The following is a 24,713-nucleotide window of genomic DNA, read 5'->3' on the forward strand; positions in this document are numbered from 1 at the left end:
GTCGGTACACCGGAGGATTCCGCCATCTCCTCACATGTCCCAGCTGACGGTGCCTAGGAAGGACAACAGCGACCACGGAGTCAACCAATTCTGAAGTATGTACCCCCAGCTACACAGAACACGACACAAAATACAAAAATCTTCCTGTATGTGTGTTGAGTCCAGGCCTAGGTATGTGTGACGCAGTTGTAAATGAAGCCATGTGGGTCCCTGAAATGGCGGATGCCTGACCTCTAAACTGGGACAGTGGGATGTGAGGTAACTGCGCTGGCGTTGCACACCGTTGCGGTAGGCGGTCGAAGACCGCGATGCAATGCTGCATTGGTTAACATTGGACCCTATGGGTCCCAGGAGCCAATGACGAAGAGCGCCGGCGGTGATGATACGCACCACCGCGGACGTCACCACCGCAGACGTGACCGCCATTTTCTATCTGTTCAATCACTCGATACCTGATCTTCGACAGGAGAGGACCTACACTGTAAGTGCTGCTGTGACCTCGGTCTGGAAGAGACAATGGCACGTGCGTCTGGGGAAAGGGCCCCTGCCTTCACTGCACAGGAGTTGGAGAAGCTCGTGGACGGGGTCCTCCCCCAGTACACGCTACTCTACGGTCCTCCAGACCAACAGGTGAGTACATAGGGTGCAAGTTGTATGGGCTATGCCTGGTTGGAGACAGCTGGATGTAAGTAGGAAGGGGGCAGAGTAATGCGAGCATGAAGGACTGTGAATGCATGTGCCACATGGCAAGGGTAGGGATGTGGGCCACTCACTTCGACGGTGCAGTTGTTAATGACTTCTCTTCTTCCCCTGTACATTTCATGTAGGTCAGCGCGCACCAGAAGAAGGATATTTGTCGTGCCATCGCCAAGGAAGTCCGGACCCTGGGGGTCCACCAGAGACGGAGCACCCACTGCCGTAAAAGATGGGAGGACATTCGCCGCTGGAGCAAGAAGACGGCGGAGGCTCAGCTGGGGATGGCCTCCCAACGTGGGAGGGGTGCCCGTCGCACCATGACCCCCCTGATATTCCGGATCCTGGCGGTGGCCTACCCGGAGTTGGATGGGAGCATGAGGGCATCACAGCAGACACAAGGGGGTGAGTACACTCACAATTTCATGACTTTGCGTGCCGTGGAGGGGTCTGGGTGGGGGAGGAGGGCTGTGGGTTTCCCCAGGCCAGGGCGAGTTCTGTAGGCTAGGCCCCTCCGTAATGCAGGCAATGTGGCACTCCACCCCACCTCTGTAGAGTGCCAAAAACAGGTATTCATGCCCCTGTGTCATCTATGTGGGCAGATGACACTCATAGGCAAGTAGGCCATATCCCAGGAACTGCATCTGTAGAGGCCAAGAGCACGGCGTAGTGCAGGGGGCTGCTGTGTCTGTATTGTCCGCCAACGGTAGCGGTAAGCCATGCACTCAACCTGTCTTTCTTCTGTTTCCCCACCCCTTTCTGTGCTCTCTATGTTCTTTTGTGCATCAGCATCATCAGGCGGAGGTACAGGGGCACAGGAGCACGAGGGGGCTGCGTCCCACATGGCCATGGAGGGCCACACCACGGACTCCGAATACACCAGTGGGACGGAGGGCGAGGGGAGCACCACGGCGGTCAGCGGATCAGCAAACAGCGACACGGACTCGTCCTCCGATGGGAGCTCCCTTGTGGTGGTGGCACCATTTGTGCCCCCCACTTCTACAGATACAGCCGCCACCCCCCCCTACCAGCACTGCCCTCCCAGCAGCCCCTCAGCCTTCGCCCCGTGCCCGCTCATCCAGGAGGGTGGGCATAACCTTCGCCCCATGCACCTCAGCCCCTGCCCCTTTCACCCCAGCTGCCCTCAGTGAGGAGGCCATTGACCTCCTCAGGTCACTCACTGTTGGGCAGTCTACCATTGTGAATGCCATCCAGGCTGTAGAAAGGGAGTTGCAACACACTAATGCATTCCTGGAGGGCATTCATTCTGGTCAGGCTGCCCAACATCGAACCCTGCAATCTCTGGCCTCAGCACTGATGGCAGCCATTGTCCCTGTGTCTAGCCTCCCCCCTCCAACTTCCTCCACCCAGACCCAATCCCCTGTACCCCAGCCTATCCCAGGCACACCATCAGACCAGCCTGCACACACTTCACCACACAAGGGCAGCTCAGGTAAACATAGGCACCACACATCCCACAGGCACTCACACAAGCATCACCCACATACAGACACAGCAACATCCACTGCCTCCACTGTGTCCCCTTCCTCCTCGTCTCCCTCCTCCCCCCAGTCTCGTCTACACTCTCACCCAACATCCATCCACCTCACGACAGCCTCCAGAACATGCACCTGCACCCAAATCACCAAAAGTTACACCTCCTACAACCACCTCCTCTTCCTCTTCCTCCACTCCCAGACCCCGTCCAGCTACCCGTCCCAGTGTTCGTCAGAAAATTTTCCTGAGCAACCTTGACCTCTGTCCCATCACCCCCCCTTCCAATTCATAGGTCCCGTAGTAGCACCTCAGCCAAAAAGATTCTGGTACCAGTGGTGCCTGTTCGAGGTATGTGGAGTGCACCGGGCACCAGGGCAGCCAGTGTGACACGGAGCCAAAGCACTGCCAGTCCACCCCCTGTGAAGCACCAGAAGTTGGATAGTGCCCGACGGGAGAGGGGGAAGACACTTGCCGGCAAAGCAGCCCACAAGGGTCCCGGGGGGAGTGTCGAGTCAGCTGTGACTCCTCCCAAGGTGGTTAAGGGGCAGAAGAAGTCCCCAAAGTCTGGCAACAGCAGCACGGCGGAGAAGGCCGCCATCCTCCCCGCTGCCCAAGACGACACCGCCAGCCCCATTGTAACTGGTCAGGAGACCACCGCCGGAGTCAGTGCCCAGGAGGGCAGCACTATCGTCATTGGTCAGGAGACCACCGCCAGAGTCAGTGCCCAGGAGGGCCCCGGCAGCCACAGCCCCGCTGGGCAATGAGGGACCGCCATGGCACACACCGCAGCACAGGTCAGAGACAGCAAAGTCAAGCACCGCTGAACAGGGCAAAGACCACCATGGCAAGCACCGCTGAACAGGGCAAAGACCGCCATGGCAAGCACCGCTGAACAGGTCAGAGACAGCAAAGTCAAGCACCGCTGAACAGGGCAAAGACCGCCATGGCAAGCACCGCTGAACAGGGCAAAGACCGCCATCGCAAGCAACGCTGAACAGGGCAAAGACCGCCATGGCAAGCACCGCTGAACAGGTCAGAGACAGCAAAGGCAAGCACCGCTGAACAGGGCAAAGACCGCCATGGCAAGCACCGCTGAACAGGTCAGAGACAGCAAAGGCAAGCACCGCTGAACAGGGCAAGCACCGCCAACTCAAGCACCGCTAGCCCATGAGCGGCAGGGGCAGTGACGCAACAGGGACCGTCACGGGGTGAGTGATGCACTCTGGGCACCAGTCCCCCTCCAGAACCAGTGGAGACCTGCATCCACTCTGTCTGTCCTGCACAGGATGAAACACTCTGGGCACCAGTCCCCCTCCAGAACCAGTGGAGACCTGCATCCACTCCGTCTGTCCTGCACAGGATGAAGCACTCTGGGCACCAGCCCCCCTCCAGAACCAGTGGAGAGCTGCATCCACTCCGTCTGTCCTTGGCAGGATGAAGCACTCTGGGCACCAGTCCCCCTCCAGAACCAGTGGAGACCTGCATCCACTCTGTCTGTCCTGCACAGGATGAAGCACTCTGGGAACCAGTCCCCCTCCAGAACCAGTGGAGACCTGCATCCACTCCGTCTGTCCTGCACAGGATGAAGCACTCTGGGCACCAGTCCCCCTCCAGAACCAGTGGAGACCTGCATCCACTCCGTCTGTCCTTGGCAGGATGAAGCACTCTGGGCACTAGTCCCCCTCCAGAACCAATGGAGACCTGCATCCACTCCATCTGTCCTGCACAGGATGAAGCACTCTGGGCACCAGTCCCCCTCCAGAACCAGTGGAGACTGTTATCCACTTGAGAGACTGTGGCTTTGCACTCCCCAGGATACAGCAGTGGGCAAACCACTCACTGTAGAGACTTGTGAAACTGTAGCTTTGCACTCCCCAGGATACAGCAGTGGGCAAACCACCCACTGTAGAGACTTGTGAGACTGTGGCTTTACACTCCCTAGGATACAGCAGTGGGCAAACCACCCACTGTAGAGACTTGTGAGACTGTGGCTTTGCACTCCCCAGGATACAGCAGTGGGCAAACCACCCATTGTAGAGACTTGAGAGACTGTGGCTTTGCACTCCCCAGGATACATTAATGGGCATGGAGCCCCGTCGTGGATCTGGCGTGGTGCAGTCATCCGGCTGAGGTGCCCCCCCTTCCCTTCCCCCTGAGGTGCCTCTTGTATTTCTATCTGATGCCCCTGCAGTGTTCTCTCCGTTCCAGGACAGGTATCGTGTGTGGGCCTCGCCCATGCATTTGGGGCCCAGTGGTCCACAGACATTGAAATGTGCATACCTGTACTACTAATCGTGATGTATATATTTGGAATGTGTATATATTGATGTATATATGAGCTAACTGTTTTTTTATGCATTACAATGGTTGAACTCATTTCCTTTTGTCTTAGCATTCTTCCGGGGGGTTGGGGGTTGTTACTGTGATGTTCGAAAATGCATTGGTGTGTGTGTTGTAGTGGGTGAGGGTCGGGTTGGGGGTGGGGGTGGGGGTGTTCCATGTGTGTGTCCGTGACTTTTGCCTCCCCCCCCTATGTCGTAGGTGCAGTACTCACTGTTGTCTTCGGCGACGCTGTTGCTGATGTTCGTAGAGGAACAGGAAGACAAGCGCAGGGAGTATTTGGAGTTCCGGCTCCATGGTGCCCTCCTTCCTCGTGGAGTTTGTTCAGGTGAGCGTTTTCCCATTGAAAAAGCTGTTTCCGCCGTGTTTTTATCCACGGTGAATCCGCCCCGGAAAAGGTGGCGGATTGGCCTGTTGTAATACTGTGGGCGGTACTTTGTCTTCCGCCTGTCTGTTGGCAGTGACCGCCGCACTGCTTGTCTGTACCGCCGTGGCGGTCGGAGTGTTAAAGTGGCTGTCTATGTTGCCGGTTTCCGCCACGGTCATAATTCCCTTTTTTTTCCGCCGGCCTGTTTGCGGTATTACCGCTGCTTTAAAACCGTCCGCCAGGGTTGTAATGACCCCCATAATTTGGTATAATGATTTTTACTCTACATCTATTGAATAATCCTGTACTATGTCCTACAATTGAAAACACAATCACATTATTAACAAATATAAGCAATGCCTCCGTTTGGCCTAAGGAATTGGCCTTCAATTGTGTACAGTTGTAAATCTGTCCTCTCCAAGGGCATCAGAAACATGAAAATAATATTTTGAAAATGTTACAGTAAATTGTACAGTACAAGCAAGACCGTACAGAAAACTGAATTTCATACAATTAATTAATGAAAATCACATTTGAGGCTTCTCAATGCAGAGGCAAGGAGGAGAAAACAAGTCAGTGTAAGGCCCTTTGGCTCACACACATTTGAAATGTGCTGTTTGAAAACACAAGTACGTCAAGGTCTTCCACTGTCAAGCTTAGGTTTTTTGTTATATTAAATACCGTGTAACCATTGTATTTGTGACTCGCTAATATTAATTAAAAGCACAGATTTATTAATTGCAGAGCCTACATCCACAATCCCTCCCTTTCTCGCCAGAGCCGCAAGTATCACCAAATTAGCCCAGCCCTAAGTTACCTGTCACCATGTGTGATTTGCCCCTTCATTTCATGTTTTTTCTTGGAATTCTAGGATTTATAGTCTTGTTTATTCCAATATAAAACAGGACTTCAACTACCAGAATCCTAAGGAAAACATCTGGACTGCAACAGAACATCATGCTGAACCTGAGAAACTTGGCAGCTATCCTCATCTTGTGGGGTTGCAAGGGCAGTACCAGTGTTTGCAATGGACAAGACAGGGTTCACAGCTGCAAAACAATTCCTTGTCCTCCCCCCCACCCCCCAAATTAACGTCCAGGCATGTGTCACCATGATGCCTGTGGAGCTTCAGCTGTCCTTTGACAGTTGGACATGTTCATCAGCAAGTGTAGTGTTCTATTGTGGGCTCTACTTTAACTAATACATCTTCTGTTCTTCCCACATCCATTTTCTCGGATAGCTCTTTCTGCATCCAGATCTTTGACTTTTTATTCTGGGGCCTGTAGTAGGGTTGCAACCTTTCCAAGAGAAAAAATACTGACGGACGGACCATTAAATCAGCTCACGAACAGATTTATACGTGCTTTCTATTCATTTTTGCTGTTTGAAGTATGTACAGATAAAGGTTAAATAATATCAGCTTTAGGTGATTAAGCTTTTTTGTACCGACCAGGACATCAAAATACCGTTGGGGTCCGTAGAAAACTGGTCATGTGGCAACCCCAACCAGTAATCTTCTCAAATCATTATAAAGTATGGACTACTACTTGAAATCTGAACTATTCACGCATCGATCATGAAAACTTTAGATTTCTGGATGATGAATTAAAACAAAATGTAGTTTAAAAAGCGCACAGACATAAACATGCTAACATAGGCAGAAAGTGAGCCCAGAGCTGAAGAGGTCCCGTAAGATTGTCCCATCTACAAATGGCCCCACGGTACTGACGCACTACCCCAGCCCCACTCGTTGTCTTTGACGTACTGTCAAGTGCCACATGCTGCGCATGAACATGTCAACAAGAGCCCGGAAGTCTACTGTTCTAAAACCTGCCGTATCTGTGATGAAAACTACAAACCCCGGGATCCCACGCGAGCTATCGCCAGTAGAAACGCTTAACGTCATGGGGTTGCCTGTTTCCGTAAATTGTATTGGCCGTGGTTAAATATCCGGCCTCAGTGAGCAAGGCGGATGACGTCTGCTTGTAGTCTGCCGAAGGAGAATGGCCGCATTAGGAGGTCGGTGCCGGGCCGAGGGTTCAGACAGGGGCTGAGGCGCTGTCTCTGTGGCTGTGACAGTTTGTCTCCGTTGATTTGTTTACTATGCCTTCTACAATGTTGTGTTAATGTGTGCTGTAGGCGGTCATGGTTGATGAAAGAACCTTTTTTGTTGTCACTATTAGTGTCTTGTTTAGTTTGTGTAGCAGGGAGGTGAAGCAGATCGCTGAATGGATTGCAACGGTGGGGGTTTCAATTCAGTGCAGCTACAGGGGTGTGACATCTCAATGTATGAGTGTGTGGGTTCATCTTAAATACCAGGTAAGGCGTCTTAAAGGAGGTGGTCAGTGAGGGTCGGAGAGGAAAGCTTCGTGTGTTTGTACATGAATAGTTGCATTTCGGGTAGTGAGTACTATGAAGTCGGCCATATGTACAAGAGAGAAGGCAGGTGAAAGCCTGCTGTGTGCTGCGGCACGAGTTTTTTATTTATTTATTTTTTAGAGAATATGACAGGTGCATTGCATTACAAGTGCGGGGCAAGCTGGCACGGAAGCCACTGTGTACCAATACAGGAGGCTAAATACTAGAAACCGAGACATTACGCCTCAATAAGGTAACTCAAAAAATACGCCGCCATCCTCCTTAGAATATATGGAGGGGCACCCAAATCTCTCGTATCTCACGAGTATTAATGGGCCTTGGGCTGAATTCCCTCCTCCTATTGTAGGGTGACACCCCCACCCCTCTCCACAGATCCAGCAGAGTCCTGGGTTACGCCCCTGAGTGACCTCGTGTGTACAAGATGTATAGGGCAAGGCAGTGTAGCCGACCCGTGGTGTTGGAGCACGGTGAGTTTCATTGCAGGTGCTGTTTTGGGCATACATAAGTGAGAGCATAGGCGGGGCAATTGCTTTCCAGATCCGGGATGAGTGTTATTTATGTTAGGGTAGTTGACTTTTGGGAATGTTTGTAGATAGTAGTGAGTTTTAGTACTAAAAGCAAAAGCATAGGTTGATGACATTACCTTTGCCCCAAACGGTGGGTGGGAGAAAAATCTAGTGGTTGTATGTGGAAGGTATGTTGTACCATTGTAGGTAGATGATGGTACTGTGTCTTGGGAAAGGCCGAAGAGGATAACTGCACAGTATTGCTTTCAGAGCTGTAGGTGATGTTGCGTATAAGAACAGGTGCACAAGAGTAAAGTGTACCAGACCGGTGAGTGAAACTATTGTGTGTACTGAAACAAGAGGATGATGGTGCTCTGTGAAACAGGTAAGGGCTCTCTATGATCAATGGCAGCAGAATAAGCAAGGAATTACTGGCCATAATATGTCACTTTATTAGACACATTGGGGGTCATTCTGACCCCGGCCGGCGGCGGTAGCCGCCGGCCTGGCTGGGACCGCCAGAAGACCGTACCGCGGTCAAAAGACCGCGGCGGTCATTCTGGGTTTCCCACTGGGCTGGCGGGCGACCGCCAAAAGGCTGCCCGCCAGCCCAGTGGGAAACAACCTTCCACGATGAAGCCGGCTCCGAATGGAGCCGGCGGAGTGGAAGGTGTGCGACGGGTGCAGTAGCACCCGTCGCAAATTTCAGTGTCTGCTGAGCAGACACTGAAATTCAAAGTGGGGCCCTCTTACGGGGACCCCTGCAGTGCCCATGCCATTGGCATGGGCACTGCAGGGGCCCCCAGGGGCCCCACGACACCCCTCACCGCCATCCTGTTCCTGGCGGGCGAAACCGCCAGGAACAGGATGGCGGTGAGGGGGTCGGAATCCCCATGGCGGCGCAGCAAGCTGCGCCGCCATGGAGGATTCAGCAGGGCAGCGGAAAACCGGCGGGACACCGCCGGTTTTCCTTTTCTGACCGCGGCCATACCGCCGCGGTCAGAATGCCCTGCGGAGCACCGCCAGCCTGTTGGCGGTGCTCCCGCCGACCCCGGCCCGCCGGGGTCAGAATCACCCCCATTGTGTTAAATTCTTATCACCAAGCAGAGGTTTAAATGCCCTCCCTTTATCCTTCATACACTAACCACTCCTTTTTCTATTCCTAAATTGCTGGATTTTGCAAATGTATACATCCTCCGCATCTTACGGTTGTGTTGATTTTGGGTGTGTTTAAACACGCTGATTACGTAGGTGTATATATATATATATTTTTGTAATGCTCTGATGTCAGCAACAAATGTGCAGAGCTCTCACTTGTCTCGCTAACATAGTTACGTTCCTCTTCCCCCTGTGGATGTTGTGCAAGTTTATGACCTGGTACCCTGTGTTGTAAATCAATATTACAGTTTTAGGGCTCTAACGGCTCTCTATAAAAAAATCTACAATAAATTGAAGATGAGAAAAATGTGTGTTCCACGGGAGGAGAGCAGGGTATGCCACTAGAACTCTGGGCGAGGCCATGGTGTGTAAATCTTGGTAGTTGGTTGGGACCTTTGTGTGCCAAGATAGATGGATAAGGAATCTGTGAATGAGGGATTTGGTTTAGGGCGTAGGTATTTCATATATATTTACGGTGTAAGTATGCAAACACTTACGTATGTGAAAGGTAGTGTCAAATAACCGTTAAACCGATTTTTCTGTTATAACTTAAAAACTTGAGGGCTTCATCTCATAACTGATTTGGGTTGTTCTAGCATTGTGCATCCAGGAGAAAGATTGTATTTGAGAATGGTTTTCATGTGTACCATATTGTAAAGTGGCCTTCAGGATGTGATAAATCATTTTTAAAATTCACTTAATGTAAGTCTATAAACATGCAATTTCAATGCCAACTATAATACTACACATCAGTAGAAAGGATGAGTCCCTTCCTTCTCCCATTTTTCTCCCCATCACCCCCAATGTGGCATTTGCATGTTATTACTATTGATCAACTCATGCCTACTATGCTTATGTACCACGGCCTCTCGCAGATTTCAGCTCCCACATTACTGCAGTGCCATTATAATGAACGTGGAAGTCTCCCACTCGTTTCCCTTGCCTCTATGGGATTAAAGTACTATTGGTTTTCCCTGAACATATCCAGTCAGGAAACTATGACCAATAAATGCTTGACAAGTTTGTTTACACCCAAACATTCATCCTTTTTATGGGGGAGCGCAAAGCGCTCCATCAATTCTGTAGTCTCTCTTTGGGCTTCAATCCACGCCCATGTCACGTCAGTCACTTACATTGGTTCGTGGGCTTGCCTTTTAAAATCTGCTTGCTTTCATTTGTGAAATGCATGCATACGTCATGCGTTTTCCGGTGCTAGCCCACCTACAGAGCACCGGTAAACTACTAAAAACATACGAGGCTCGATGTTTTTCAGCCTGGGGTCCGGACTACTTTATCTGTTTATTTTCCATGCAGCTCGATCGCGCTACTTTCTTTATAACGCTAATAGCTCTAACTCGAGCAAATGCGAGACCTGTTGCATTGAAAATGCTTGTTATATTTATTGTCCACTTGTATTTTATTGTTGTCCTATTCAGCTTAACTACTGGTTGTCGTTCATGGGTATCCTTATGATTTATGGCGGTTCATTCTTTTATGGAGTGGTTTTCCTAGAAACTGATATGAAAACATGTTTGTGTGGTATTTTCATTGCTTTAAACTTGGTAGGGATACTGGTGCCTAACTCTGATCATAGATAGCAAAACTATTTATGAATTTGTGGAACTGATTTTTCTCGAAGCTCCTATTATTGGGGTTGGGATTAGGAAGGTGGCAATTTGATCCTAAAGTTTGTGAAACCAGGTAAACTTGTAGACTCTTTTTTTTTTTTTTTTTTTTCTTGTTAATTACAGGTAAAAAAAAAAGAAAAAGAAAAAACTTCTTGAGGAAAGATAGCACAGAATATGACGATGCATGCAAAAAATATTTTTTATAAAATGGCTGACTAAGTATTGATGGCATTTTTCCTTGGTTATTTTTGTTGTATCTTATTTTCATGGCTGATCTTTAAGGAGGAAGCAGTTTTATTTTTACTATGCCTTTTTTTTTTTTTTTTAAATATATAAGGACTTGCCTAAAGACAGCGTAAGCTGTATGCCAGCCATATTTTTTCCTTAAAATTTTTTAAAAAGATACTCACTTGTATAGAGGCTCTCAATCAGCACTTTTTTACCATTTCTCTTTTCAGATGTAATTTAAAATATGTTCTTTCCCACTAGAGCACAAAGTATAGGTCAAAGGACCAGCCCAGTTCAGTCACTGGATGCCCTCACTTTGAGTAACTGAATTTTTCCTTGCATATAAAAACATACATCTAAATAAAAAATAGTTCCCCAAGAATTGAACTTTTTAGAGGCTTGTGATTCAAAGTGACTGCTAATGCCTATGAATAGTAAGATGCCATTCATTATTTTAATTAAACTCAGGATATTTATTTTAAGTTCCAGTGTTGACTAATCACGATCACCCACATTTGGTATGTTTATTCAGGGGTGTGGAATTTAATAAAATATCTTCTTGTCCAATGGACAGCTTGCTTCTTAAATCTACTTGTCCTGTAAAAAAAAGAAAACAAATCTACTTGTCCGTTTGGGACCATGTAGTGCGGTGACAAATTGTGACAGCAATCTAATTATGTAAGAGCTCTGATAATAGCCTCGCTGATTCTGCCAGGGCTACTACTATAGTAGGGCTTGCATACTTGCAATTGTAATCCCTACTATAGAAATTTTCTTATTTTTCCACCTTTCCCCAGATTTACATATTGGGGCTGGAGGAAGCAGTAAGCAATAGTTCCAAAGCTGGAATGCCTTTAAGTCTGCAAACCTACTAACTTGCACGTTTTGAGGATTTTCAGCAGCTCTTCTCTAATCTTTTCCCTTAACGAGAAAGGTTGGAAATTTTACTCCTGACAGTGGCAGGAGTAGAAGATCTTTCAGGGTTGTGGGGGGAAAAAAGTAGTTGGTGGAAAAGTGAACTTGTAAGCGCTCAATACATTTTCACATGAGCAAACCTACACATGTATATTTGCTGGTACTAAAATACAGTTCACAAATATTTTCTAGGAGTCTGATTTCCTGATCTACTTCTGTAAGATCTTGTTAATTAATGAAAGCCACCAATTCAAAGACATAAACCATGGGTGCACTTTTTTTACTTTGTTTAAGAATAGTGTCTGTAATCTGGTCTGGTGTTAACAGACATTTTGTTTTTATTAAACTTATATTTCTCTATCCATTGTCTGGCTTTACTGTGAGTGATCGCATTCGCTCTTCCTCAAGGACCATATTGGCACACAAAGTAGTTTTTGTTCAGTTCCAGGAAGTACTGTGGCATTCAGTGGTCTAACAAAACTGGACGTGGTCCCCCTGGCGCAAAGAACATGCAGCCCCTCTCCTTAACCCCCCCCCCCACACCCCCTGATTCACTCAGGGCAGGTGCTTTGCTGAGGGGGGCACCTTCGAGGGAGGCTGCAGGGCCTTTCTTACGCCACTGTTGGGAATGTGTGGTTTTTGAGACCAAAAACGTTTTTTTCTTTTTGCCAGTGTTTGTTTCAGTGATGAGGGCCCGGCAGCTCCCACAACAATAAAGTGTTACAAAAGCCATGTCAAAACAAGAAAAGCATTGAAGAAACCGAAAGACTCACAAAAAAATGTTGAATCGGTTGGTTTTGCCAGTCCTTGTTTTCATGCGTCCCATAATCCTGTTGAAATGGTTACACTGATATTTGCATTAGAAATATTTTTGGGAAATACTAGCATGCATCAACACATTTAACTAAGAGACGCTACAAAGAAATAGCACCTAAAAGTTCCAACTTGTATGTTTTTCTAAACATTTTATTTTGAAAGCAAAGAATCATAACTCTTGCTTACAAGCTTCTGCAAACATTTGCATCTAATCATAGAGCATTCTGGGAACATTATACTTCGCCTCATTGCTAAACTTTTCAAATGTGTGTACACTTCTCCGGAATCCTTTTTTTTTTTTTATAATTTTTTTTTTTTTTTAAATTAGTGCTCACACTAATAATGAAGGCTTTTCATTATTGAACGATAAATACAAGTCCGAACAGCATTAACCAATGGATACACATATTAGCTCAACTGCAGACAGTTCCCTGCTTTGTAAACTGGCAGCCAAAGGGTTTGTGCTGCAGGGGATTGGACCTACTTGTCTCAAGGACAAAATTAATATGAAAACTTGTTGCCCTTGACCCCAAACAATATGTCCCGGGTGTTGGGAATTCCACATTCCTGTTTATGTACACACTCTAGATACTCCAATGCCAACTCCATGTTATGGGATTGACATTTCAAGCAATTGCAGCTGACTTTAGAGTGACCTCTGGTAACAACCTGAGGAACTGCAACAGCTTTGCAGCCCTTGCTCCTTTTCCCAAAGCACTGCTGTTGCAGTAAGATATTATCATTGCTTGCAGACACTGCAGGATATTTAAGCCATCCCGAGATACTTGTCGATTTTTCCATTGTGTAATTGCTAAAATAAAGAAAACGTTTAGTGGTAGAAGTCAGTGCATGGCAAATGTGACATTGCTGAAGTTTGTTTCTTTATTGCACTTGGACTCAGGTGCAAAGCACTGCAGTATGTATTTTCTCAAGATGTCCAAATTGTGTGCCTGTTGCATAATTTGCTCTTCTATAGTGAACACTCAGCAAGGACTGTGACACCATTGTACTCTTCAGTGAGAACCTTTGTTGGTAGTAGAGTAAAACAAGTTTTCCATCTCTTTTGCACTCTTCTGTGAGGAGTTCCTTTGATAGTATAGGGTAGCTTTCATGCACCCTTGCCTTCTCCACTGAAGTCAACTGTTAGAAGGCTTATGGTGCTGGACTGTTATCTCCATTGTACTTACTTGTGAGGACATCTTTAGGCTGCAAAGGACACTTCAGCTTTTTCGCACTTGTCTGGGGTTGTGGAAAACCTGAACCTAGATGCAGGGTACTGCTGTATGCATTTCTGATGATGTCAGCTTTGTCAGTGAACACTTATGCCTTTGTTTGATTATCGTTTCACATTTACAAAGAATACCAGAGGTTACATTGCTTAATCTTCTGACTGCTATGCATGAATATTGCAAGAATGCCAAATGTAATTCCTTTGTCTGGTTCTTCTGTTCGTGTGTAGTTCTTAATAAAAGATTGCAAATAACAGAATGCAGGGAGAAAGTTAAACTGAATAAACCATTAAGTGTTCACCTAGGAACAGCTATGACACTCAGTGCTGCCATCCTTTGAATGTTATGCCGCTGCCTGCCTTCCGTCAGCACTGATGTTTTATGAGACCATTTAGCGTAGCTTTAGCTCTAGTCCCTCTCCCCCACATTATTATAATTTTATGTTAGTGTACCAATCTTCCCTTTAATACAACTACAGTCCTCTACCTTCTCTGATAGAATCTGTCAGGAGAATAGCGCAAATGCCATCTCCATTGTAGTCTTCTGTGAAGACCTTTGTTGGTATATAGTGCAACTTCTGCTTTCACCCAGTTGTATCCTCCTTTGAGGACATCTGTTGGCTGTATAGTAACACTGCAGTTTTCCTGTGTCCTGCTTGGTTGTCAGTAGCAACTGTATGTTGCTTCGAATTAAAGGAGGTCTGGATATTTACATCTCGGTAATGCAGAGCCTTATGTCTCCTAGCCTGCTATGACAAAAGCAAATTAAACATTTCTGCTGCAGCGCAAAATTTAAAATTGCTTTTTATATAGAATCCATTAATTAGATAATTAAGTGTGATAAAAGTCCTCTTTTCAGCTTTAAAACTGTTCTTCATGCATTCCACAAAAAGCAAAAGGACGCATCAAAGCCGATTGGAAGATGTGAGAATACAATTCTACTGTGTGATCCAACAATTGTTACTGTCACTAAGTATGGAGGCAAAGTGTCTGAAGGAATTGCTAGGCCTCCCAAAAGGCACAATGGCCCCAGCAATATGATTAGAGGAGGATTTGCTGGCCTGGAATTACTTGGCCTACAAATTAACCCTGCAATTTTGGGCTAAACTCTGGTCCTCTGCAGTTCAGAAAGTATCAGTATTCTGTGCTAATGAAATTGTTGAAAGTGAACTTAAATGGGCAGGGCAAGTCAGAAGCAAACTTGGAAAAATCTTGGCAGCATTGAGGAATTTAAACTGTCGGAAGCTTCTCATCTCTCAAAGTCAACTAAAGTAGACCTGTAGAAGAGCATCTTGGCACTGGGATTTGGAGCATGTAAGTGGGAGGGTCTCAGCAAATTATATGTTGGAATCTTGAGGGTGTTCTAGTACATATCCTCTTTCCCAGACTTGCAGCTTCATTTATCATTATTAAAATTTCAAATTGCATTACATTTCCATTATCAAAGGGCCAAAAAATTTGATGCACTCTTAGTCACTGAGAATATTTGCGGATGTGGGTTATGGCTCCAAAATGTAAATTTCTACCTTTTTTTTTTTTTTATTAGATTGTCTTCATTTTTATAAAGCTCTTTGTTTTGATTTTTAAAACCTCTCTTTATAAAATACAGTATAAGGCATCTGTATGAAGCAGTTGCACTATTGGTAAATTTTGAATATTTAGATATTGCATGTGCCATGGCTAACTTTTTTTAAATTAAGTGTGGGGTGATTTAGTATTGTCTGCGGATTTAAGACTTGATGGTCCTTGCTATTATGTGTACAGGGTGATGGTAACAAACATTTTATAGTGTTTTCAGCGTTATACGACCAAAGTCTATGGTGGCTTTAATGATTTGTGGAGTTTATTTGAGGGGTGAGTGCGGGAAGATTGGATCATTTAAGGACATTTTAATTAAGAGTATTATGTCCTTAAAACAATTTCTAAACACTAATGAAAAATCTTGACTTGTCCTGATGATCCATCAATGTCTCTTGCCAAAAGTTAAAGGCTGACATGAAGCCCCTTTGTAAGTGTATGCAGCACGTATTGAATACAATGTATTTGCCGAAATGGTGCGGTCACACCAAACCTAATTACATGTGAAACCTAAAACTTCCATACAATTCTATTCTTTTATTAAATTGTAATGCAATCTGTATTGCATATAAAAGACACCGTAGAGGATACACCAGTTGGCTTTGACAATGATTATGTAATTATGTTGCATTCAGGCAGACAACAAACAATGACACAGTTCTAAGATTGCTGTTTGGTGTGTTCATGAAATGCTTTCTAGACTTTCCAAGCTTGTGAAGCTACTAAATGTAGAGAATTGACCTTGCATTTTTCACCTACTAGGGAGGGAGGGAGGGGGGGAGAGGGAGGGAGGGAGGGGGGGGAGGGGAGAGAGGGGGGGGAGAGAGGGGGGAGAGACAGAGAGAGAGAGAGCGAGAGAGGTGTGTGTTTTTTTTTGTTTTTTTTTTTTTGTTTTTGTTCTCCCTCCGTTTAGGTGGTGATACATTACACCTACTAGGGAAGGAGAAGAAGATTGTTTAGTGTACCAGGAGAAGTTGGTAATGCTTCATGGTCTTGAATATACCATGCAATGTGGCAGTGACTGCTTCATAGTCAGGTATGTGGATGCTGAAACTATACAAGTGGTGATATGGTTGAAGACTTGTTGCATGGGAATTGGGGAAGTGCATTTTGTGTACCAACATGACTGATGGCACTGTGAATATTGGGACAGGTAGGCCAGACTGGGGAAGCAAGGTGTTGTGTGTGTTTAATTGTATATACGTAGGGACTTCTGCACATTAGTGTGGTTATTGCCTCAGTTAATGAAGTTTGAAGATAAGTAGTTGAATGAGGGCATTAAAACTGTACCAACTGAATATTTTTGGACATCTGTTATGTGCTGTTAAACACAATTAATTTCGTGCAACAGTTCTAACAAATATTTTTGAGGAAAACATTGTATACAGTATTAACAAAAGTAGTTCCTCGACTTTATAAGAGCATACTAATTAGGAGTAGGAACGAATCTGCATTGTGGCTTATAGCTGCCTCATCTTTAAAGTAAGTTTTATAAGTTATTTGCGAAGAGTAGTTGGCACCCCGAAAGTAGTACTGTGTTTTTTTTTTTTTTTTGTTTTTTTTTTTTGTTTTTTAAATCCCAGCTTTCCGAAGAGTAACTGGTCATAAATGCAATGTCTGCCTTTTTCATTTTACCAGTATGGTGAAAGTTGCACACTGTACATTGCGTAACTTATGTATGGTTGAAGAGTCCTGGAGGCACATCATACTTTGCATAAGATTATGAAAAAGAGATTGGACAAGTGAGAATTGCTAGCTTGCCTTATGTATGACATTTTAAACCCGCTGTAAGCTTTTTGAAAAGGTGGAGTTAAGGGACAGACGCCCAACAGGAACCTAGCTATTGATGGTGGAGATAGTATGGCCTTACTTGCATTTGGAACATGAGCATCTTTGCCATTACACTGGTCCCTAGATACTTGGCACTCTGAAAAGTGAGTGTCAAACACAGTGGGACTTGAAGTTGTTTCTCTTTTCCTGCCTTTTTCCTCTGGATTATAATGCATGTGTTCCAGACTGGCTTGCTTATGATTTTATAGTAGCAATGATTTGGTGCCCCCTAGTTGGTCCCAGTGTTACCATTATTTAGTGGATCATACTTTTAAGCACTTCAGGAATGTGGATAGCCTTGAGTTTTCCCTATTTGTAATGAAAAAAATGAATAACAAAGATTCTGCATTATTTTAGTTATGTTTGTCGTGCTTTATTCTAGCGATCATGCCAAGGGTTGTTGCTAGTAGTTACTCCATGTGTTGGATCTTGAAAAGTGTTAGAAACTGGATTTATCTTCTCACGTGTTTCTAAGTATATTATTCAGGCATAACATTCTAGAAGTCATGAATGAGACAACCTACCCACCTCTCGAGCCAACCAATACAAGCCCTGCATGGATGCCAGAGCAAGAAGAATGGTCACAAATGAGGCACATAGTGTGTCCCAGCTGTCTGGTTAACAAGATTGCCAGTATCTACATCTCTGTGCCAATTACATGGAACTTGTCACTGTTGCCTACTGCTTCTCGCTGTTCAGTGTGCTTGTATCTGAGATTGCTGTGTTTGTGCTGTGGCTGTAAGATATTGAGTGACCAATCTATACTAGTTGCTATGTACCAGTAAGGTCGTATCTCATAGAACTTCGACTCAGCAAGTGCTTTTGAAGTGCCACCTCTGTCGTGTCCTGTGTTTACTTTTGTTGTACAGTGATCTGCGCTTGTTCTCAGGCCCATGTTTCTGTGCAGCTGCTTCTCTACCAAGGAGGTTCCACCAAGTCTGCCTTCTCTTCACCTGCCATGCTCTCCTCCATGTGGCTGTCTGACAGCCAACTTAACAAGAGGATAAATGGACATTATTTGTATGGCTTAGCAGCAAGCCAGTATCTGGAGCACTCTCTGGGAACTAGACAAAGCCAAAATCGTCTAATTGCTGAGCTTCCTATGTGTCATTACAAATGTTTCTCTCTGCATGGGTGCATATGTCATGCTTTTTTGTGGATGTTAGTGTCTCTAACACCTGTCATATTGATTACCTTGCACTGGTGGCATACTTAGGACATCACTGTCTGTAAGGTACCTAACCCTAGCATCATGGTGACCCTGACATTATGGAAATTCTTAAAATATATTGTTAGCTTCCATGGCACAGTGTTTTTCACTCCGTGAACATTGGAATAATGGTAGTGATGTTTGGCGTCTATTTATTTTTCCGCCTTGGCACAGTAGTGGCCAACCTTGTTGTTGTGCTTGCCTTGGCATAATGGCAGTGATTTCTGACATATTGTGGCATCATTTGCATGGTCCTGACCCCATTTCTATAGTTATGGTTGACTTGTATTTGTTATTAATTTTGCCATGATGGTGCACACTATTGAAATAATGCTAACCCTGAAAAAATGGTGTCAATCCTTGATATGTTATGGCCATCCTTTTCAATGCTGTGAAAATCCTTGCGATAGTGAACTGTGGCATTGAATAGCAGAGTCTGCCCATGTGTACAAGTAGTTTATAGAAGTAAATGATGAAAGCTGTATGCTGATGTGTGGGGACCGGATGTTTTTTTAAATGGAAAAACTGGTATTCACAACAAATTCTTTCGAATACGAAAATCTGTATTTGATCAAAATGTTTGTTTTCAGACTTGCTCGCAATTTGTTTTAATCTGATAACTGAGTGATAATTTATGTAGGGCTTGAGAGCTATAGTGCTGATGGTATTTGTTTTATGACAAAATGTGCATGCTTCGACGTCCTCATTCCAGTAAAGACGTTTGATCTATAATAATAAAGCTTTTTATATTGTTATCATTGACTGTTCTCGCATTAAGCTCCTCAGTCCACTAAACCTCTAGACACCCACATATGTTCCCCAGTCAGTGATAATGCCCTTTTGTGTACAAACAAGCCAGTCTTACTGGTTTTGTCAGTAACTTTAAACTGTGTGGTTTATTCAGTGTTGGCACATGCCCCCTCAGTTTATTGTTAAAATTCAGTTCTATTTCAGTCCATGCTGATTTAAGAAAGGTCTCCTAAATGTTTTTTATTAAATGAAGTTTGCTGATTTGGAGCCCAAAAATCAAAATTTATTGAAGATTTTAAATCTGCGCAATGCTTCAAACAATAATGGCAAGGTGGGGCATATTTCTTAAGTGCCGCCTTTAACCCTAAGTGGTTGGCATCTTTTATGCTGCTTTGGAATGAGAACTGGATTGCAAGGCTCACAGAGGGGCTGGTAGAGGTGTGAGTCTGAGGACCTGGAAGCCCACATTATACCCTGTTAAAAGTTATATTGTATTTTATTCTAATTGCATTTATGTAGCACTTAATGCCCCTGACGAGGCGCTGAAGCATTTTTATGGTGGCTAGCATGCTACTCCTAAACCAAAGGTTAGTGGCTTCTGCAACAGATATTTCTTAATATTATTGGTTATTATAGGTTATTTCGACCTCTGTTTCACTCACAAGGAACATTTGGATGTAAAGAATTGACAGAGAACACTCTAGTTTGAAGTCAAGGTCCGTTTTCATGCAGGGTTTAGGAACATAGTGGCAGGAGAGCTTCTCGCATCCAGGGATGTGAAATCTAATAAAATATCTACTTGTCCATGGGACAGGTTGCTTCATAAATCTATCTGCCCTGTAAACCCAGTTGTCCCTTTGGTGCCATGTAGTGCGGCAACAAATTATGGCAGCAATATCATTAAATAAGGGCTCAGATAATAGTCTGTCTGATTATGCCGGGGCTTATACTGTAGTAGGGTTTTTATACTAGGAAATCCATTATTTTGCCACCTTTCCAGTAATGTACATACTGAGGCTGTAGGCAGCAGTAAGCAATAGCTCCAGAGTTGGAATTCCCTTTTGAGTCTGTGCAAACCTACAAACTTGCATGTTTTAGGGGGTTTCACCAGCTCGTCTCTAATCCTTTTCCCTTACTGAGAAAGCTTGGAAATGTATTCCTGACAGTTGTAGGGGTGGGGGGAGTAATTGGTGGAAAAGTCGACTTGTAAATGCTTAACAGATTTTCACATGAGCAAAGCTACAACTACATATTTGCTTGAGCTAAAATGAAGTTTACCAATATTTTTTAAGAGTACCATTTCCTGGCCTACTTCTGTAAATGCTTGGTAATTCATGAGTCGTAAATCGGCACTAAATAAAAATGACATACCATGGGTCCACTTTTGTGACTTCCATTAAGAATTGTGCCCTTAATTTCTGGTATTACCCAAGACCTTTTTGTTTCTCCTAAAATTCTCTCTTCTCCTCCCCCCCCCCCCCCCACCTTCACTATGCGTAACAGTATTGCTCTCTTTCACAAGGAGCATATTGTCACACAAAGCAGTTTTTGTTTAAAGTTATGAACGTGTGCTTTTTTGAGACACAAAAATATTTTTGCTTTTTGCCAGTGTTTTGTACAATAATGAGGGCCAGGCTGCTGCCACAACAATAAAGTTTTACAAAAACCAAGACACACGTTGACAAACCCAAAAGGCTGACTAACTATGTCAGACCTACTGGCTTTGACAATGCTTGTTTATTTTCAGGTTTCCCGTAATCTTGCTGAAACTGATTACACTGATTTTTCCATTATGGATATATATTTTGGAAATAGTAGGATGCATCACCACATTACAAAATGATGCAACAAGAAACGGTACCTAAAATTTCAAAGTAGTTTAGCAAACTTTTTTGTTTGTTTGTTTCCTACTTGCATTTGTTTTTAATGAATGTTTTTGATTTTGAAAGCAAAGAATCCTCAATATTTACTTCAAGCTTCTGCAAACATTCAGAGAGAGAATCTGAGAAAATTCTAGGAGCATTGTACGTAGCCTCATATTGTTAAACTTTGCAAATGTGTGCACATCTTTTTATACTGGAACTACTATCTGTGTTGCTGTCCAAGCTTACATTTCCTTAGCATGTTCACCCTAGTAATAAATGCTTTGCATTAATGAACCATAAATACAAGTTCGAACAGCATTAACATATGGACACATGTTATCTTTACTGTAGACAATGCCCTTCCCTGATCCATAATGCGGTACTGTAAACTGACAGATAAAGGGTTTGTGCTGCAGGAGATGGAGATGGGTCTTCCTTGTTCCAAGGACAGAATAATAATGAAAACTTGTTGTCTTTGACCCCAAACAATCTGTCCTGGGCGTCTGCCAATAGGAATTCCACACCCCTGCACATTGCATGCACTATGAGGATGTATAACTACAGAGCCATTTACAAGTGAGATAACATATTGTATGGCAACATTTGTAGAGCATTTAATAGCCCCTCAATGTGAGAACTTGTGTGCCTTTTCACAGGAATGTCAAGCTACACTGAGATTTATGTAAAATGATGTAGGCAAATGCATACCCAACAACAAAAGCAAAAATTTAAACTTTGAACAAAGCACTTATTAGACATCTGAGGGAAAGAATTAAAAAATAATAATATTCCAGAATTAATAAGATGTACAGTCTGCTAGATGTCGTTAAGGAAAGGCACACAAAGAAGGTACTTGCCATGCATTTAAACATTGCCAACTTCAAATAAGGGAAAATATGTTGTCGTGCACATCACAAATGAACTCTAAGGATTTATCCATATGTGATTCTTGCCAAGTGTACCTTCCTCACTGAAAAATCACAAAATATAATTGACCTCGATCAGGCCACTTACCCCCAGTAAAACAGAAATCCTGATATTTGGGGGGGGGAAAACACCAGTGATCACTTTCAGATGGAGAGAAGACTTCAAACCACTTTCTGCATTATTGAAAAAAATCTCAGTTTTAGTTCTCTGGTTTAGGCCTCTCCTTCACCGCATAAACTCAAGCAACTTCCAGAAATGCCCGCGACTACCTCTGCAGTGTGCTCTACATTATCCAACATACCATTGTCAGTCAGGCAGTGGTGCGATCCACACTTTCTACTGCTCAACTGTCTTTCTGATCAGGCCACTGAAGACCTTGTAAAAACTGCAAATGTATCAAAATCCTCTTCTGTTTTTAAAAAACGCACGACAAAATATCTAACTACCAATATGATGGAAACTGGATTTGACTAAAGAGCAGATCATATTAAACACACTCTATAATCTCTGGATGGACACATCAAAAAGAGCCCCCAGCATACCTCTCAAACTTAGTTACCATCTAAAGTTAAAAGAAACCCCTCCTCCTATAAACGCAAAAAGCTTTTCAAATGGTAAAGAAAAGAGACAGATGCCTCCCCTCATTGTGGATGAAACTATGAAGTGATCTCCTTAGCCCAGCTCCATGGCATTAGTGGCCAACACTAAAGAGTGTCATAACAGTTTAAAAAATCCTTCTAACTCGCCATTCTCTGGATCCCTAATGGACAACTGAACATTAGGAATTGTCATTCTTCCTGCAAATGGTTCACATCCTATTTATTCTCTCTTGCTCCCTCCTACACAGATTGAAACTAGGGTTGTTTTTCTGGATATATGCTGTGAATAATAAATAAAATGTTCAGATACACTTTAAAATGAGAATCTGAAGTAAGATTGAAGATGTAGGTTATGTGACTGACAGTGAGACAATTCCTTTTGCTGCCAATCATGTGAGCTGATCACCATCTTCTAAGGCCACCCAGTGCTCTGTGCTCATAGTAACAGCCAGTTTAGCCACATACCACTCTGCCCAGTCATCTGTGAGCTGAATTCCTAATATTTTTGTTTTTTACCAAGAGATAGGGACCCATTGAATGTAACCAGAGCATTATATCTCCAATAAGCAAGATTACTACGATCTCTGATTTTTGTTTTTGCTTAGACTGGGGACTTTCTCTGTCCTATCCAATCCCCTCAACAGCCTTGGAGGTTAGTTTCCTGAATCCATCAGGTGAACAAGCAAACATCTGCAAAAAGGGATGTTTTAGGTTTACCTTAGTCAAGGGTATTCCCTACAGTCGCCACGTTTCCTGATCCTGACAGCCAATGGCTACACCACCAATGCAACCAAAGGGTGATTGAGGACACCTGGTCTGGTGTGTAGGCTAATTATTCTAACTCTTGCCTTTGGAGTCTCATATGTAATACCCAAAAGTTCATTTTCACGTTAAGACCCATTTCCTTTAGGACTGCCTTAAAGAAATCCTAGCAAATACGGTTGAATGCCTTTTCCACATCTGGACTAAGATAAATATACATACATACACCCAGTATCATCTTCCTGTTTTTTTTTTTTCGTTTTTTTTTTTTTTGCTATGTTTACTACCAGACTGATGTTCTGACCATGCTTAATCCTACTCAGACCTACTTGATATAAAATAGTCAGGTAGGGCTTAAACCTATTGAGTCTGGCAAGTATTTTAGTAACCTTTGTGTGTCTATAATCAACAAAGTAATCTCCCTGTAAGACCTGCACTGTTATAGTTTTTTCCCCAGTTTTAGGACTAGGGAAATACCCCCACTCTTGTATAAATTGTGACCAGTTGCCACTGTGTGCAAATGTGTTCTGCTTATGGTTTTTCCACCTGCAGGAAAAATACTTTCTAAAATTGTGCCAGAAGTCAACCCTGTGTTTTTTTTTTTTTTTTTTTTTTTTTTTTTTTTTTTGTTACTTTACACTCCTATGTCATTTGAATCAGATTTTCCATTTCTCAGTGCTGGCATCTCATTAGTTTGGGATGTGAGGCATATTGCAGGACTAAGTCTGTTTTCTGTTCTTTGACTTGGACATGGTGTTGGAAGAAATTTGCAGAAAACATATTTAATTTCCCATAGCTTCATTGCCTATACATTAGCTGCTCTCCTGATTTTGACCAATTCATCTTTTTGCCATTTGAAAGTGAAGTGTCCTTGCCAGGAGGGTACCCACTTTATCCCCTTTCTCGTAAAAGAACTCTTTTCATTTTACCAAGGGAATTTCTGCATTGTTAGTCCTTAACATGTTTAATTGTCTTATGATGACAGCTATTCTATGGCAATCTTTTTGGATGCTAATATTGTGCTACCTCTTCAGTTCCTTCAGCTCCCTGGTTAGTTGATCCTCTAGAAATCTCCTATCCATCCCTGTCACACTGGGCATGGCTGACTAGCCTTCAAACCACAGTTTGGAATGTGACCCATTTAATTTAGTGGGAAGTGTCATCATCCACGTTGCACACAAAAAACTCAGTTACTTTCACCATCCATGCCCCTTTCATTAGGTCCCTCAAGAGTCTACCCCTGCCTTTATATCTCTTTGGACACTTTCCCAACTCCACCATGATTTTCCATATCACCTCATGTGAATATGGTCTGAGATAGAAATGTCTGAGATGTTCCCTTTGTTGAGGGCACACAGCATATCTTGTACAAGAATACGTAGTCTATACACAAATTAGTTCTGTGTATATAAGTTGAAGGAGCAGCCCCATTTTCAA

General features: G+C 44.0%; 1 protein-coding gene across 2 annotated transcripts in view; it reads left to right on the top strand.

Moving 5' to 3' along the window:
- Positions 1-6,832: 6,832 nt before the first annotated feature.
- KBTBD8 (kelch repeat and BTB domain containing 8) overlaps positions 6,833-24,713 on the top strand; it is a 99,667-nt gene continuing 81,786 nt past the window's right edge. For both annotated transcript variants that reach the window (XM_069206572.1, XM_069206573.1), the window contains exon 1: positions 6,833-6,916. In XM_069206572.1, the coding sequence (XP_069062673.1) occupies positions 6,901-6,916 (16 nt within the window). In that variant the 5' untranslated portion in view covers positions 6,833-6,900. The remainder of the gene's footprint in view (positions 6,917-24,713) is intronic.

The sequence above is a fragment of the Pleurodeles waltl genome, chromosome 9 (assembly GCF_031143425.1).
Source record: "Pleurodeles waltl isolate 20211129_DDA chromosome 9, aPleWal1.hap1.20221129, whole genome shotgun sequence".
Lineage (NCBI taxonomy): Eukaryota > Metazoa > Chordata > Amphibia > Caudata > Salamandridae > Pleurodeles > Pleurodeles waltl.